At 45.8% G+C, this 17,272-nt stretch overlaps 1 protein-coding gene across 9 annotated transcripts in view; it reads right to left on the bottom strand.

Annotated features, from left to right (window-relative positions):
- SAP30BP (SAP30 binding protein) overlaps positions 1 to 17,272 on the bottom strand; it is a 45,082-nt gene that overhangs the window by 24,170 nt on the left and 3,640 nt on the right. For 7 of the 9 annotated variants that reach the window (XR_001887772.1, XM_017884675.1, XM_017884676.1 and 4 more), the window contains exon 3: positions 15,566 to 15,613. The exons of the other annotated variants lie outside the window; for them this stretch is intronic. Coding sequence is in view for 6 of the 7 variants with exons in the window: in XM_017884675.1 (XP_017740164.1) it covers positions 15,566 to 15,613 (48 nt within the window). In the remaining variant the exon portion in view is untranslated. The remainder of the gene's footprint in view (positions 1 to 15,565; positions 15,614 to 17,272) is intronic. 9 annotated transcript variants of the gene reach the window in all.

Here is a 17,272-nt window from a genome sequence, read left to right as displayed (position 1 = left end):
AAAAAGATTTTAGTTTTTTGAAAATTACAGAAGATGGTTAAAGAGAACCATTCCCGGCCGGGCGCGGTGGCTCAAGCCTGTAATCCCAGCACTTTGGGAGGCCGAGACGGGCGGATCACAAGGTCAGGAGATCGAGACCATCCTGGCTAATACGGTGAAACCCCATCTCTACTAAAGAATACAAAAAACTAGCCGGGCGACGAGGCGGGCACCTGTAGTCCCAGCTACTTGGGAGGCGGAGGCAGGAGAATGGCGTGAACCTGGGAGGCGGAGCTTGCAGTGAGCTGAGATCCAGCCACCGCACTCCAGCCTGGGCGACAGAGCCAGACTCCGTCTCCAAAAAAAAAAAAAAAAAAGAGAACCATTCCCTTTCTGTCTCATCCCCAGGGTGTCAGGAACGGCTGTATCTCGGTCCAGAGGTTGCCTCACGCCAAGGATCTGAGTCAAACCCTTGGTAGTGAGGCTACAACAGACTCTTCAAGACTTCCTTCAAGACTTCCACAAGAACAGTATCTCTGTGCTTTAGGTTGATATATTTGGGGGGTTAGGGGGAGCTTGGAGCCAGAAAAGGACAAAAGACACAGCTTTGTGAGACTGAGAATGCAAGTCTGGAAGGCACACAACTCTACATGGCTACCAAATTACAAAAGCATTCCATCTGAGAGGCTGGTTGACAAGCTGAAGAGTTAGTTACATCAACATCTCAGGCAAATATACTCGCAGTCCCTGAAAGTCAGGGTGGCAGAAATGCAAACTGGTCATCATCGACACTGGTAGGAAGGGGACTGAGTCACTGAGAGGGCCAAAAAGAATGCCAGCATCTTTAAAGCACAGCCCAGAAAATATTTACCTAACTCCAAAGTTAGGAATAGAAATGAGCAGAATCCTATCCAACCCAGAAATCACACAACAGCATTTCAGGAGACATGGATGAAAATACAGAATGAAGGTCGGAAATGCTGGATCCCTAAGGACAGGCAGTTCTCTGCATCACATAATTTCAAAAAGATGAGTCCCAGATGGGGAAGGAGGGGCCCAGCCACACCTCAGTTAGCAATCCATGGCATCTGGCCTGAAGGGAAGGAGGTCTGTTGGGACTTGCACGGCTGCCGGGAGGGTGGACCAGACAGTGGTAGCTCCCTGTGGGCTGTGGAACCACAGGAGTGAGGTGGGGCTTCTGGGAGTCTCAGCTTCAGGTTACTTGGATCAACTGCCATCAATAAGGTCCCTCTGGCAGTGCAATGGAGCCAAGGAGGGGTCAGAGGGAGAATAATGAATAATGGTCATTGTTCCGCTTTGCATGAAATCACAACTTCCAACAACTACCAGAGTTTCTACCAGCAGTGTTCAGCTTATAATGTAGTGAGGACTCCCTCGGAAGGTGGCAGGACAAAGTCATAGCAGGCTTGGATTTCTTTCCCTTGGGACAATCAGAGTGACTTTCATGGCCTGCCTGCCTTTCTGTCTCCTGTGCAGATCTGGTCACCACCCAGCAGGTCACTCCACGAGCTTCTGGAAATTCCATGTCTCCCAGCTGTGCAAGGCAACCCTAGTGTTGCTGAGGAAAAGTCTAAAAAAGACCATCCATCGTGTTGAGTGCAGAGAAGTGCCAAATGCTAGGCAGGCTTGAGCATTCTCAACAGTTTAAGGCCCACATTACACTTCCAAGAGAAGGGTAGTAGATGGGTCACAAATCAGCAATGATCAAGGGCCATTTCCTTCTCTGTTCCTGGGTGAGTCATACTGTAATTCTGTTCCCTTCTAATCAGCACTCAAAAGATTACAGGGTATGGGCCAGGCGCGGTGGCTCACGCCCGTAATCCCAGCACTTTGGGAGGCCGAGGCAGGCGGATCATGAGGTCAGGAGATCAAAACCTTCCTGGCTAACATGGTGAAACCCCGTCTCTACTAAAAATACAAAAAAATTAGCCAGGTGTGGTGGCGGGCACCTGTAGTCCCAGGTACTCGGGAGGCTGAGGCAGGAGAATGGCGTGAACCTGGGTGGCGGAGCTTTCAGTGAGCTGAGATCGCATCACTGGACTCCAGCCTGGGAGAGAGAGCAAGACTCCGTTTCAACAACAACAACAAAAAAGGGCCGGGCGCAGTGGCTCAAGCCTGTAATCCCAGCACTTTGGGAGGCCGAGACGGGCGGATCACGAGGTCAGGAGATCGAGACCATCCTGGCTAACACGGTGAAACCCCGTCTCTACTAAAATACAAAAAAAACTAGCCAGGCGAGGTAACGGGCGCCTGTAGTCCCAGCTACTTGGGAGGCTGAGGCAGGAGAATGGCGTAAACCCGGGAGGCGGAGCTCGCAGTGAGCTGAGATCCGGCCACTGCACTCCAGCCTGGGCGACAGAGCGAGACTCCGTCTCAACAAAAAAAAAAAAAAAAAAAAAAGAGATTACAGGGCATGGGAGATAGAACACAGGGGCAGGTGGACTAATAAAACCAAGACTGAGGATGAAGCATCTACTCTCCCACTCACATAGCACCCCATATGACACCCTAAACGTAGAACCCACTACAAGCTAACCACTATTCAAGTCTCACAATAACCCTATGAGGTAGACATTATTATTTCCATTTTGCACACAAGTAAACTGAGGTAAAACACAATGAAGCAGCTGACCCAATAAATGGCAATGTTGAAATTCAAGGCCAAATCTGTTTGGCTCCAAAGCCCAGTTATCCAGCTTCCCAACTTCCCACCTTCTCCCTCTAGACTAAGAGGCTGCAAAGGGTAGCAGTCTCTAGGAAGCTGTTGGTTTAACCACTGCGTAAGCCAACAACAAAGACCAAGAAGGAATAGCACCTCTCTAGGAATGATTCTCTAGCAGGTCAGACTGAAGCAGGTATTAAAACCCTGGACTTAAGGGAAGACAGCCAGAATTATTATCTTTCAGCTATGATGATCAGGGGAAACAGCTCTAGAGTCCATGGGGTCCCAGTAAGTCACAGTCCTACAGGTTTAATCACACAAACTGTGGGTGCTACCACCCTGTCCTTAGCCTAGAGACTTCCTGGGGACTCACAGAAAAAATGCTACGAAATCCTGAACTCTACTCAGTTCTTCTCCCTTCCTGGGTGAACAACCATGTGGACTTCCAATAAGAACACGAGCTTCAAGGATGAGTTATTCCTTCTGACCCAAGTAAAGAACATGGCCCGTTTCCTGTTCATCAGAGAACTTCATTAGAGGGAAACTGCAGACAGAGCATTCAACTATAAAAACCCATTCAGATTTTGCTAGTGTAATGTGCTTATTTCTGGATTTAACCTATATAGCTGAAGAAAATATGAGAATGAGGGAAATGATGTGAAAATCTGTGGGGCTAATGATTCGCGTCACCACTAGAACAAAACTTGGTGGATCTCAACTTTTGAGATCCAAAGTGCAAGCTTAAGCTCTGAGAGCTCCAGTTTGCTCTTTCGTTGGGCAGAGTAATTCTCAGTTCTCAGGGCTCTCCAGCAGTACAACAACAAAGGCACACAAACAACCTGTTTGCAATGGAGGTTTTTTTAAAAATCTCCATTTGGAATATTTTAAAAATTAAATTTTTTTTTTTTTTTTTGCCCGGCACCACGGTTCATGCTCATAATCCCGGCACTTTGGGAGGCTGAGGCAGGCAGATCACTTGAGGTCAGGAGTCCGAGACTAGCTTGGCCAACATGGTGAAATCCCAGCTCTACTAAAAAAATACAAAAATTGGCCAGGCGTGGTGGTGTGCACCGATAGTCCCAGCTACTGGGGAGGCTGAGGCGGGAGAATTGCTTGAACCCCAGGAACGAGGCTGCAGTGAGCTGAGATCACACCACTGCACTTCCAGCCTGGATGACAGAGTGAGACTCCGTCTCAAAAAAAATAAAAAATAAAAAATTTATTTTTTCTTACAGCAGTTTTATTGAGATATAATTCATACCTTACAACTCCCTTTTTTTTTTTTTTTGAGACGGAGTCTCTCTCTGTCACCAGACTAGAGTGCAGTGGCGTGATCTCGGCTCACCGCAACCTCCGACTCCCTGGTTCAAGTGATTCTCCTGCCTCAGTCTCCTGAGTAGCTAGGATTACAGGCACGTGCCACCATGCCCGGCTAATTTTTGTATTTTTAGTAGAGACGGGGTTTCACCATGTTGGCCAGGACCGTCTCGATCTCCTGACCTCGGGATTCACCCGCCTCGGCCTCCCAAAGTGCTAGGATTACAGGCATGAGCCACCGCGCCTGGCCTCATATACCATACAATTCTTCAGTGTTCATTTTTAACTGTTCATGTGTGTCATATTGCTATTATAATTACACAGTATAGCAACACTGAAAATGTTTATATATAGATAGAGACAAAGCTGGATGCAAAACATATGTTATTATTGGCAAACATAAAAGAAGAATAAAAATGGTTGTACGAGGCTGGGTGTGGTGGCTCACGCCTGTAATCCCAGCACTTTGGGAGGCCGAGGCGGTTGGATCATCTGAGGTCAGGAGTTCGACACCAGGCTGACCAACATGGAGAAACTCTGTCTCTACTAAAAAATACACAAAATTAGCCAGGTGTGTTGGTGCATGCCTGTAATTCCAGCTACTCGGGAGGCTGAGGCAGGAGAATCGCTTGAACCAGGGAGGTGGAGCTTGCAGTGAGCCGAGCTCATGCCACTGCACTCCAGCCTGGGCAACAAGATTAAAACTCCGTCTCAAAAAAAAAAAAAAAAAAAAAAGTTGTACGGTTAGCATCATGGGATTAGGTGATTTTTATCCTTTTGCAACATACTCAATCTTGCTACAATAATTTGACAAAATAAAATAAACACAAATTGTATTTTATAAAATGTAACTCTGTCCATTAAAAACAAAGTCCAAGCTTAAGCTCTGAGAGCTCCAGTTTGCTCTTCCGTTGGGCAGAGTAATTCTCAGTTCTCAGGGCTCTCCAGCAGTGCATCAACAAAGGCACACAAACAACCTGTTTGCAATGCTGCAAAAGCACTCGGGACTCCTATCTCATACCACATCACATACCCTCCTTAACATCCTTCAATATCAGGAGGAATGCAACCCTTTGCTGCTTGTTTATGAAAAGCAACAGCATCTTCCTTTCAGATCCCAGAGTCCTGGAAGGGCAGCAAATACACCAGGAGCCCAGATGGGAAACACTTGTGCTCTGCAGCTACCCTGCAGAAGCTGCCCATGTTCTGGAGCCTGTGTTCAATAAAGAGAATATAAGATTTCAACCTGCAATGCTGCCTGCATGCAATTGCTGGCAGGTTCCTCAAAGTTCTTCCTATAATCAGCAGTCAACAACAAATTCCTGGGAGATTAGCCCCTCAGGCAGTTTTCAGATATCTGATTTTGGTACTTCAAAAGATCAGTAGTAATGCAAGGACAGTGGGAAGGAGTTGAGAGGAGAGTGGGTGAGGGAATTACCGAGTCAGCTCTGCCCAAAACAAATCCTTGTCTAGACTGTGAGTCAGTCACTCCAGTCAACTGGGAGACCTGGTCTTCTTCAGGGTGGATGTGAACAGCCACTGAGGCAGAGAACCACTCACCCGGCCGAGCCTCCAGAGAAGGCTAAGTGAGGACTTACCAAGGCCCCAATCTGGAAGTCTAGGACAATCTGCTGCCACAGTTCCCAAATTGTTACCTGGGGTAACCCAGCAAACTCACAAAGGTGCCACAGGATATTTAACAAAACTGTTACAAGAAACACAGCCTTACTCCACATGTCCCATACCACACACACACTTACATATATATTTTTTAAGCAGCTACTGAATTGTGAGGACAGTAATACTTATTGTCTGAAGCTAATGATGTAAGAAACAGAACCATTTGTTAGGCATTTTTTTTTTCTTTTGTTTTCAGACGGGGTCTTGGTCTGCTATCCAGGCTGGAGTGCAGTGGTGCAGATCTCGGCTCACGGCAACCTCCGCCTCCCAGGACCAAATGATCCTCCCATCTCAACCTCCCAAGTAGCTGGGACTACAGGCACACGCCACCATGCCTAGCTAACTTTTGTAGTTTTTGTAGAGACGGGTTTCACCATGTTGCTCAGGCTGGTCTGAAACTCCTGTGCTCAAGCAATTCTCCTGCCTCGGGTATCCCCAAGTGCTGGGATTACAGGTGTGAGCTCAGCCATCAGGCATTTCTTCTGGTTCTGGAGGTCTGTGAAAAACTATGGAGACACAAAGGGCAGTGAGCCAAGAAACTGTGGCACCTTCTGACCTACAGGATGAGGGCATATAATCGGACTTAGTTACACTGCAAAGGCCAAGCACTGCTAACAAGTGCACTGTACACTGTGAAAAGCACCTTCATGTACATTCTCTCATGCTGCAGTCATCACCACCTTGTAAAGCAGGTCTCACGGCCCTCATTGCCCAGATGGAGCCGAGTGAAGCTTAAGTTATAGGCCTGTGGTTCCACAGCCAGAGGCCAGGGCACAACCCAGGTCTTCGGACCACGAGTCCACCAGACCAGCTCTAAGTTGTTTGTGAACTCCACATTTTAGTACTACTTTGGGGATCTAAGAATTTTAAAAATGTCTTCTTTTAACTGGGGTTATACACGCCTTTAAAAAAAATGCCAGAATAATTCCCCCCAACCCCCACCTGATGCCACCTCCCTGACCCAGAAAACGGAACTTTGTTTTTACAGATGTGCACTCCTGGGCCGGGAGGATTCTTTTCCTAGATCAGCACCTCAGGGAGGCCGGGGATCCCAGTTCCTCCCAGTTAGCTGGCAATAGGCTGCTCCATCTTTCTTGCTCCAGGCCCTCAATCCCCATGTTTGTTTTCAAAGGAAGGGTGTGTCAGGGACAGTGAGTGAGTGGAAACAGCTTCATCCACAGGAACTGTAGGAGTGGAGAAAAAAATAAACAAGGGAAACTGTCCAGGGCAACCGAGGTAAAAATGGACAAAGGAGAGTGGCGAAAGGGATGCCCGGGTGCCAAAGGTAAACGGGGGGAGGAAGCACTTCAGCCATCAGGCAGGCACACCTTTCCTGGAGTGAGGTGCTAGGCCCAAGACTGTCACTTCTGCTCTTTTTCCAGAACAGCAGTGCCACCTCCTGTTAATTTGCTGCTTACCGAAAAGGTAAAACCAGAAACTTGAAGTTAGAGACAAAAAAATAATGGAACAGAAGCACCAAGGCTTGTCTCCCATGCAGCGCGCAGCCTCATTCTCCAATCCCCTGTTCAATAGTTTCGGGCAAACTCAGCACCTGCAGAGCCCAATCCCTGTTGCCCCAACCTAAAGGACAGGACCAAAGGCTCCCTGCACAGGTGGGCCAGGGTTGGTTCTTACTCACGCTCCCAAATGTGGGACTCTGCGTTCACAGGTAACCCCAAACATCAGAGCAATACAAGCTAGGGCAATTCCACAGTCTGTGCATTTTTTTTTTTTTTTGAGACGGAGTCTCACTCTGTTGCCCAGACTGGAGTGCAGTGGCGTTATCTCGGCTCACTGCAAGCTCTGCCTCCTATGTTCACGCCATTCTCCTGCCTCAGCCTCCGGAGTAGCTGGGACTACAGGCGCCCGCCACCTCGCCCAGCTAGTTTTTTGTATTTTTAGTACAGACGGGGTTTCACCGTGTTAGCCAGGATAGTCTCAATCTTCTGGCCTCGTGATCTGCCCGTCTCAGCCTCCCAAAGTGCAGGGATTACAGGCATGAGCCACTGCACCGGCCCAGTCTGTGCATATTTTAAAGTCATCAGATTATAATAAAGTCAGAGAATACTCAACTTTGCTTACGTATAATGCCCAAGTCCTTTCCTAGGGGGTTCCCAGGGAACTCCTTGGCGTTTAATCCAATCTCTACCCACGCATTTCTTTTATGATGTTGATGACAAGTCATTTCTTAAAACTTGCCTGAGGCGGGTGGATCACGAGGTCAGGAGATCAGGACCATCCTGGCTAACACGGTGAAACCCCGTCTCTACTAAAAATACAAAAAATTAGCCAGGCATGGTGGCGGGTGCCTGTAGTCCCAGCTAGTAGGGAGGCTGAGGCAGGAGAATGGCGTGAACCTGGGAGGCGGAGCTTGCAGTGAGCCAAGATCATGGCACTGCACTCCAGCCTGGACGACAGAGTGAGACTCCGTCTCAAAAAACAACAACAACAACAACAACAAAAAACACAAAAAACTTCCCTGAAAAACCTCTAGAGACAGGGAGCTCACTACCTTATGAAACAGCTCAACCACTTTTGGCCAGAGATCACAAAAGGTCCTTCGTTATGTGAAGGTAAACTGTGGAATTCTACGCGCAGCTTCCAGTCTGCCTCAGGCTGCCTTAGCCTTTCCCTCAGCAGACCTTCAGACACCAGAGCACAACCCCGGCTCTTCCCGAGTCTTCTCTCTTCCAGCTCTACCTTTTCCTCAGGTGATGTGCTTTTGAGTCCCCTCATCTTTATGACTGCTCTTCTCTGAGTGCACTCCAGTTTAAAACATGGAATCTGCTCTTCCAAAACAGGCCGACGACATGGTGTGACCACCCTGGGAAGTGTGCACAGGAGGAATTGGAAATGATGGTCAGTTCAGCCAATGCTACTGAACAAAGACACTCCAGACATACTGAGCTGAGTGCAGCCAGCCCGCTGGATCCGTGGTTTCGAATCCATGGCCAAAACTCACCTCCAGTTGAAAGTGTGTGTGTGTGTGTGTGTGTGTGTGTGTGTAATCGCACGCGTGTGTGTGTGTAATCGCGTCTGTGCTGACCATGCCAGACTTTTTTGCTTGTGTCATTATTCCCTAAACAACACAGTCTAACAACTAGTTACAAAGCAGTTACATTATATCAAGTAGTATAAGATGATTTAAAGTACACAGAAGGATTCCCAAGGCTAAATGCAAACACTACACCATTTTATACCAGAGACTTGAGCATCTGGTGGGGGGTCCTGGAACCCCCACAGATAGTGAGGGACAGCTGCATTTTACTTTTACTTAGTTGAACCTTGTAAAATCAATGAGACAGATTTTATGATGATTATTTTCCCGATGAGAAAAACTGAGGTTAAGGGACTTCACCAAGAAAACCCCGGTCTCATTCCAGAGTTTGAACTCCTCCCCACTATGCCAGGGCTGAATCATCTCACTCTGAATACTAACCCATCCTCAAAATGGCTCAAGACCCCATAAGGCTAACAACTTAACAGACATTTTCAGAGCAATAAAAACAGTTCTCAAACAACTATTGAATCGCTGACCCATGATTTCCGTTTTAGAATAATAGTAGTTTTTCTAAGGGGTCTGCAAAGTCAAAACTGTTTTAAGTCATTATTTTGTCTTTTTCATCGTGTTGACATTTGCACAAGCAATGGAGGGTAAACCGCTAAACTTTAGAACAAATTGAGGCGGCAGTACTAAACTGTAGCCACAGTTGTTATATGCTCACTTGATTTTAAAAAAACGGCTGGATGCAATCCCATGGGATTCCCATGCCTGTAATCCCAGCACTTTGAGAGGCTGAGGTGGGCACATCACTTGAGGCCAGGAGTTCCAGACCAGTCTCACCAACGTGGTGAAACCCCAACTCTACAAAAAAACAAAAATACAAAAATTAGCCAGGAATGGAGGTGCATGACTGTAATTCCAGCTACTCGGGAGGCTGAGGCAGGAGAATCGCTTGAACTGGGAGGTGAAGGTTGCAGTGGGCTGAGATTGCACCACTGCACTCCAGCATGGGCAACAAAGCGAGACTTCGTTTCAAAAAAAAAAAAAAAAGCCAGTTTCACTTAAGAACTGTCTGCCATAGGCCGGGCGTGGTGGCTCACGACGTCTGTAATCCCAGCACTTTGGGAGGCTGAGGAGGGTGGATCACGAGGTCAGGAGTTCGAGACCAGCCTGGCCAACATGGTGAAACCCTGTCTCTACTGAAAATACAAAAATGAGCCGGCCACGGTGGTGCGTGCCTGTAGTCCCAGCTACTCAGGAAGCTGAGGCAGGAGAATCGCTTGAACCTGGAAGGCAGAGGTTGCAGCGAGCCGAGATTGTGCCACTGCACTTCAGCTTGGGCAACAGAGTGTCTCAAAAAAAAAGAAAAAAGTTCTGCTAGAACAGTAAAAATGATTAGTTTTATGACATCTTGACATTGGAAAATACATCTCCTTAATATTTTGGGAACTGACATGAGAGGCATGCATAAATACTTCTGAGGCATAACAAAGTCAGATAAATGTCTCAGGGAAAAGTACACATAGCAACGCCCCCTTATCCCTGGGGTATACGTTCCAAGACTCCCAGTAGATGCCTGGAACCTCTGATAGTACTGAGCCCTACACATACTATGTTTTTTCCGTATACATACATATCTATGATAAAGTTTAATTTGTAAACTAGTAAGAGATTAACAACAATAATAAGATATACTGTAATAAAAGCTACGTGAATGTGAACTCTCTCTCAAAATAGCTTACTGCATGTAATATTTTCAGACTGCAGCTGACCTCAGGTTACTGAAGCCACGGAATAGGATGGACTACCGTTTGTGATTATTTCAGTTACCAGTTGAATTGGCATTTTTCTTCAGGAAACACCATTTATATTTGAAAGAATGACAAACTAGTTATCTAGACTTGGTTATTTGGCAGACATTTTCTCAAGACCAAAGCCTGTTACTTCAGGGAAAGCTCTGATAGTACATATTGAAAATGATAAAACTCAAGTTTTCAAACAAAAATTATTAGAAACACGTTATCTTGAAAAATGTGTGGCCGGGTGCGATGGCTCACACCTGTAATCCCAGCACTTTGGGAGGCCGAGGCAGGCGGATCACCTGAGGTCAGGAGATCGAGATCATCCTGGCTAACACAGTGAAATCCCGTCTCTACCAAAAAAAAAAAAAATTAGCCGGGTGCGGTGGCGGGCGCCTATAGTCCCAGCTGCTAGGGAGGCTGAGGCAGGAGAATGGTGCGAACCTAGGAGGCGGAGCTTGCAGTGACCCGAGATCACGCCACTGCACTCTAGCCTGGGCGACAGAGCGAGACTCCGTCTCAAAAAAAAAAGAAAAAAAAAAGAAAAATGTGTTGCTCCTTATTGTGGGCTTGCTAAAAGGTTTCTAACATTTAATGATTTTCCGATGAGATCAGTTACGTCACTAAAAAATGCTACTTTTTTGATACCACAGAACAAAACGTGTCAACATTAAGATCTGTATAACTCAGTAAACCATCAATTTTCAAATCACCAGTGCCTGATGATATAAAATCATGTATGGGTAAAAGACCCATTCAAAGGGCAAGACAGACCATTGGATTTTAGGGAAGCAGAATACAAAGTTCACTGGTAAGGGTTCACATTCCATGATGTAACTAATCTTTCAAGGAAACTATCACCTGTTGAGTTCTGATAAAGTATCAAAGAAGAACACCTATAATGACCTGAATGCAAAAGCATTTATACATACCCAGTCATATTCTATTAAGCCAGACATTAAAGATTTGTAAAATGGTGACACAGTGCCACTCTTTGCATTAACATTTTTTGGGAAATACTTAGTTTTTCTAAAAATGTTATTTATGTTAATACGTAATAGGTTTGTTTGAGACAAGGTCTCAGTCTGTCACCCAGGCTGGAGTGCAGTGACAAGATCACAGCTCACCACAACCTCTACCTCCCAGGCTCAAGTGATCCTCCCACCTCAGCCTCTTGAGTAGCTGGGACCAGAGGCATGCGCCGCCACACCCGGCTAATTTTTGCATTTTTTATAGAGATGGGGTTTTATCACGTTGCCCAGGTTGGTCTCAAACTCCTGGGCTCAACCAATCTGCCTACCTCGGCCTCCCAAAGTGCTGCAATTACAGGCACGAGTCACTGTGGCCGCCCAGGTTTGTTATTTTAAAATAAATAATTTAAAATTTTCTCAGTTTTAACTTATAAAATAGTAAACATCAATAGATAAAACCAAAATGAACAAAAACTCTGAGATCTTCAATTTTTAATTGTGTAATGTTTTGAGAACTACTGAAAAAAAATTAAAAGATCTTAAAAAACCAAAGTAGAGGCTGGGCGTGTTGGCTCACGCCTGTAATCTCAGCACTTTGGGAGGCTGAGGTGGGCAGATAATGAGGTCAGGAGATCAAGACCATCCTGGCCAACATGGCGAAACCCCGTCTCTACTAAAAATACAAAAATTAGCTGGGCGACATGGCATGTGTCTGTAATCCCAGCTACTCAGGAGGCTGAGGCAGGAGAATCGCTTGAACCTGGGAGGTGGAGGTTGTAGTGAGACAAGATTGCGCCACTGCACTCCAGCCTGGGCAACGAGAGCGAAACTCCTACTCAAAAACAAAACAAAAAAACCCAACAAAAAACAAAAGTAGAAAGGAGAATGCCATCTAGTGGAGACGACAATTATGACAGTAATCTAATTGTTAAAATAAACGACACTTCTAATGAAGATCCACACTTGTAACATATTCTATTGTTAGAAACTTCGTATGTTCGTGTGCACTGGGCCTGGTGGCTCACACCTGTAATCCCAGCACTTTGGGAAGCCAATGTCAGCAGACTGCTTGAGCCCAGGAGTTCAAGACCAGCTGGCGCAACATGGCAAAACCCTTTCTCTACAAAAAATAAAAAAAACTGCCAGGTGTGATGGCACACACCTGTAGTCCCAGCTGTTTGGGAGGCTGAGGTGGGAGGATTAATTGAGCCTGGCAGGTTGTGGCTGCAGTAAGCTATGATGGCACCACCGCACTCTAGCCTAGGTGACAGAGTGAGACTCCATCTGAAAAAACAAACAAAAAACCCAAAAAACTTCACACGCTTAAAGCAGAATGTTCAAAATTAAGAGTTTTTAATGTAAAAAATATTGTTACACATCAATTTTTAAAAATGTGGGCTGGGCACAGTGGCTCATGCCTGTAATCCCAGCACTTTGGGAGGCTGAGGCAGGCCTATCACTTGAGGCCATGAGTTCAAGACCAGCCTGGCCAACATGGTGAAACACTGTCTCTATTAAAAATACAAAAAATTAGCTGGACGTCGCGGCTCACACCTGTAATCCCAGCTACTCAGGAAGCTGAGATAGGAGAATCACTTGAACCCAGGAGGCAGAGGCTACAGTGAGCCGAGATCACACCACGCACTCCAGCCTGAGCGACAGAGCAAGACTGTCTCAAAAAAATAAATAAATAAAATAAAATAAATAAAAATAAAATGTAAATGTGCCAGAGAGCTCTGGATTTCAGGTATATGCTATGTGGAAGACAGTCTGAGGCCGGCTCAAGCAGAAAGATGACAGGGCCAGGACTAAGATAAGAATATCACAGAAGATTCATGCTGGGGATCATCTGTAGTCCTTGGAGAAGACACGAGGACTCCTAAAGGCCTGGCAGCCACTGGGGATTGGAGAACATGAAAGCTGGCAAGCTCTATCTAAATCCTTCTCCATCACCCTCCGAAATAACTAAATCAGGTGACTTTGAGGGTTGGATTTTGTGTTCTGATTTCTGAGGGCTCCTCAAGAGGAATGGAAATTATTCCATGAAAACTTTTCATTCCACAGTAAGACTTGAAATGCACAGGAGTGAACGAGGAACAGCGAAGCACATCAGTCAGGGAGCAGGCAGGAACGACGGGGCTGTCAGCCATGATGTGGGGCTGAGAAGGGAAGCCTAAGCACAAAAGGTATTTCCACAATCTTCCCAGCTTCACCTTTTCTGGGTCCCTCCCACCTCGTTCTTTAGTGACTGCTACCAGACAGTAGTCAAGTCTGTTTTGTTTTTCATGTGGCCCTTACCTTGACTCACAAAGCCATGTCCTTTCCCCAAGGATCTGATGCCTGTATCACAGGATTTTAGAAGGGGTGACCGTTAAGTGTATGTACCCTTCTCTCCAGCCAACTTCCCCAGGAGGCCTTCCAGCCCTAAGAAAAAGATGCAACTGTACCCAGAAAGACTCTAGGACCTACATCCTCCTTTCCCTCCACAACTGAAACCCAAACACTTAATGGCTCCCTGAGCATGTTTTCCATGCAGGCTCCAAATCCTATATACCCTAAATATTAGAACAGATAAGACTATCACTACCGAGTGTTTTCGTTCTGAAAGCCCGAGCAGAGCTGTGACTGACTTTGAACTATGGGGCCATGGGTCTGCCCATACCATCTTGCCAGTTCTCAGGCAGGGCGAGTTCTTTGGCCTGGGTTTCAGGTTTTTCACTCAGCATAGAAAGTAGGTTGCATCTACAGTTTTCAGGGGTTCTTTTTTTCCCTCCTGCATGCTCGTGCCAAAACTTTCTTTCTTGGTAAAACACATTCTTACCTTTCTCACTCACAACCTGTCATGATTTTAGTGGCTACACACAGTTCTATCCAATAACAGAATCAGCTCAAATATGGAACAGCTCACACTATATTTTCAAGTATATTACTGTTTTAGATTATAATTTGGCATACATCTCCTAAATTTTATTAGGTCATCTTGAAAGTTACAGCTGGTTTCCAAGCAGTTCTTTTTTTTTTTTTTTTGAGACAGATTCTTATTCTGTTGCCCAGGTTGGAGTGCATTGGCAGATCTTGGCTCACTGCAACCTCTGCCTCCCGGATTCAAGTAATTCTCCTGCCTCAGCTTCCCCAGTAGCTAGGATCACAGGTGCGCATCACCCACCAGTCTCACCAGTTAATTTTTGTATTTCTAGTAGAGAACGGGTTTCGCCACACTGGCTAGGCTGGTCTTGAACTCCTGACCTCAAGTGATCCGCCCACCTCGGCCTCCCAAAGTGCTGGGATTACAGGCGTGAGCCACCGCGCCCGGCCTCAAAGCAGTTTTTAACTGCAAAACGTGGTCCTTATTCCCCGGAGGTCTAGAGTGATAGAATTAAGTCTTTTTCTTTGGGGGCACGGGCGGGGGGGAAGGTTTTCCTCATAAAGAAATGACTCTTCAACAAGTACACATTTCTAATGGCCAATGCACAGCACAGCAGCTTAACCAACACAAGGGTGTCTTAACCTTCACGACAGATCGTTAAGGAACGTGATAGGAATTGCTACAAACTACTCTTGGCTGCTACTAGGATGGAACTATGAGAATAGTTATGTTGTTCTGAAAAAGACCATTCCGCACAGCTTGCCCAAAAGTGGATGGACACACCCCCGGGAAAATGAGAATTAGACCCACCATCCCCGAGAGCTGGGGAGAGGCCTCATTTTGGTCTGACCTTCTTATAGCCTGTCGTTCACTTCTAGATGACTAAAGAGAACCCAAAGCACGCGAGGCGGCCCTTACACCTTCCTGAGTCTAGAAACAGACTAATCCACCTGCAGGGCAGAGACACTTAAAGCCCCACCTGGGATGCAGAATGCAAGTGGGTTGTTGGACTCAGCCAAGCCTCTCGCCTTTCTAGTCAGGAGATATGGCACAATCTGAAAGGCTGGAAATCCAATGTGTCTCAGGATTTGTTCATTCCCGAGTCGTCTCCAGGTTCTTTCTTTATAGTTTATTTCATCCCAGAAAATGTCCACACAGGTGCACAGTTTGTCAGTGAGACAGATCTTGACCAGACATACGAACTGAGCCATAATGTTCAAACACCTTGTTTGCATCCAGCCACCCACCACAGCCAACACCAAATACCTTTGGGTCATCAGCCTCAGGTTTTTCAGTCTCTGAATCGTCATCTTCCTACAAGACAAAGAATTTAGAGGATTAAGCTTAAAGGAGCGGGCCTGAGGAGTCTCACATGCATAACTAGAGGCTGCAGCAAACAGCCCATTTACCCAGCTGGGGTCATCCCACCAAGAATCCCTCCCCTACCATATAACTCAGAACCAGAGAAAAATAAGGGGAAAAAGAGATATTCTGGGGGGGGAAAAAAAAACAAAAAAGCATCAGCAGCTCAAAGTCAAGTTACTCTAGTAGTGAGACAGTCCACATCAATGAAGATGCCCGAGTTAAAAATTACATACATAAAAATGGAGAAAGATTGCAATATGTTTCAGGAAAGAGTAAGATCAGGCCACACAATAAAACAGGCATCATGTTTCCACTGAAATATCAGTTATTTCAAACCAGGATTATGAGCCTTCTTTCCGTTTCCTACACATATGTACATCAGACTCAGACCTACTATAACACTGTTCAACACCAAGTGCCAAGGCTTACACACAGCTATATCACAGCACAACCAGCATTTGCACTAACATCAACACAGGAAGGTAGGCATCAAATGACCAGAGCAAGTGACCTGGGAAAGGCAGGACTAAAGGGCAATGCCCAACCTTTCAGGAGTCCCAGTTGAGTGGGCTCTGCTTCCACCCAAGTGCTCCCAGAACTGCCAAAGACCCATTCTACCCAGTCCTGTTCCTTATCCAAATGAGGTCAGCCTGACACAAAGCATCACACATGGTAAGACATTCTCCAAAGTGAGCCCGCCATTCCACTGAATACTAACACTGATGCTATGAAGGTCAAAGGTCAGGAGCAGATGCTGGACCAGCTACCTTATTAGCTGGCTAAATCCATGTCACCTTCACTACCCAGAACACTCCCAATGCACAGAAACCTTTAACTAAATACCCAGGAAAAAATGGTTTCATTTGAAACTGCTATTTTCAACAAAGCTACACTTCAGCCCAAATGTTACAGAGTACTCCATATATTAATATAAATACCACCTGAGATTTGAACAAACTAGACTGATGATTTGGAGACTTAACTGTCCTGTAAGGTGCCAGTGAGTCCAAGGCTTTAAATGCAATCTCCATAATCTCCTTAAAATGAAATCAGTCACGCCAAATAAACAGAGATGGAGCTCAAATACAATCACATTTCAGAATCTCTACAATAAGAGCTGATGAGAGGATTTTACTAAAACATGAAATGAAGCTTAAACATGATGAAAATTCTAAGCAAAGCAAATATGAAACACTTCAAAAACACATTATGCAAATGTACTAAGGAGTTATGAATATTAAGCCAGAATGTGTGTACTTCAGAAAAGTCAGAAAACAACTTGCAAAACTTTTCTGAATAATTTCAGCCAACTCTGAATTATCAGTATTAATGGATGGGGCTAAAGACATAAAAATATCTCCCAAAATGCATAATGTACAAAATGCATTTCTGTTTGTTGTGGAAATAATTTTTTTTTTTGGAAAAGAGGTTGGCTCCTTAATCCAGGCTGGGGGGCAATGGGGTGAATCCGGCTGACTGCAACCTCTGCCTCCCGGGTTCAAGCTACTCTCCTGCCTCAGCCTCCTGAGTAGCTGGGACTACAGGTGCACGCCACGATGCCCAGCTAATTTTTGTATTTTTAGTAGAGACGGGGTTTCACCATGTTGG

This window comes from Rhinopithecus bieti, unplaced genomic scaffold (genome assembly GCF_001698545.2).
Source record: "Rhinopithecus bieti isolate Rb0 unplaced genomic scaffold, ASM169854v2 scaffold_13400, whole genome shotgun sequence".
Classification (NCBI taxonomy): domain Eukaryota; kingdom Metazoa; phylum Chordata; class Mammalia; order Primates; family Cercopithecidae; genus Rhinopithecus; species Rhinopithecus bieti.
This window is presented reverse-complemented; position numbering and strand designations above follow the sequence as displayed.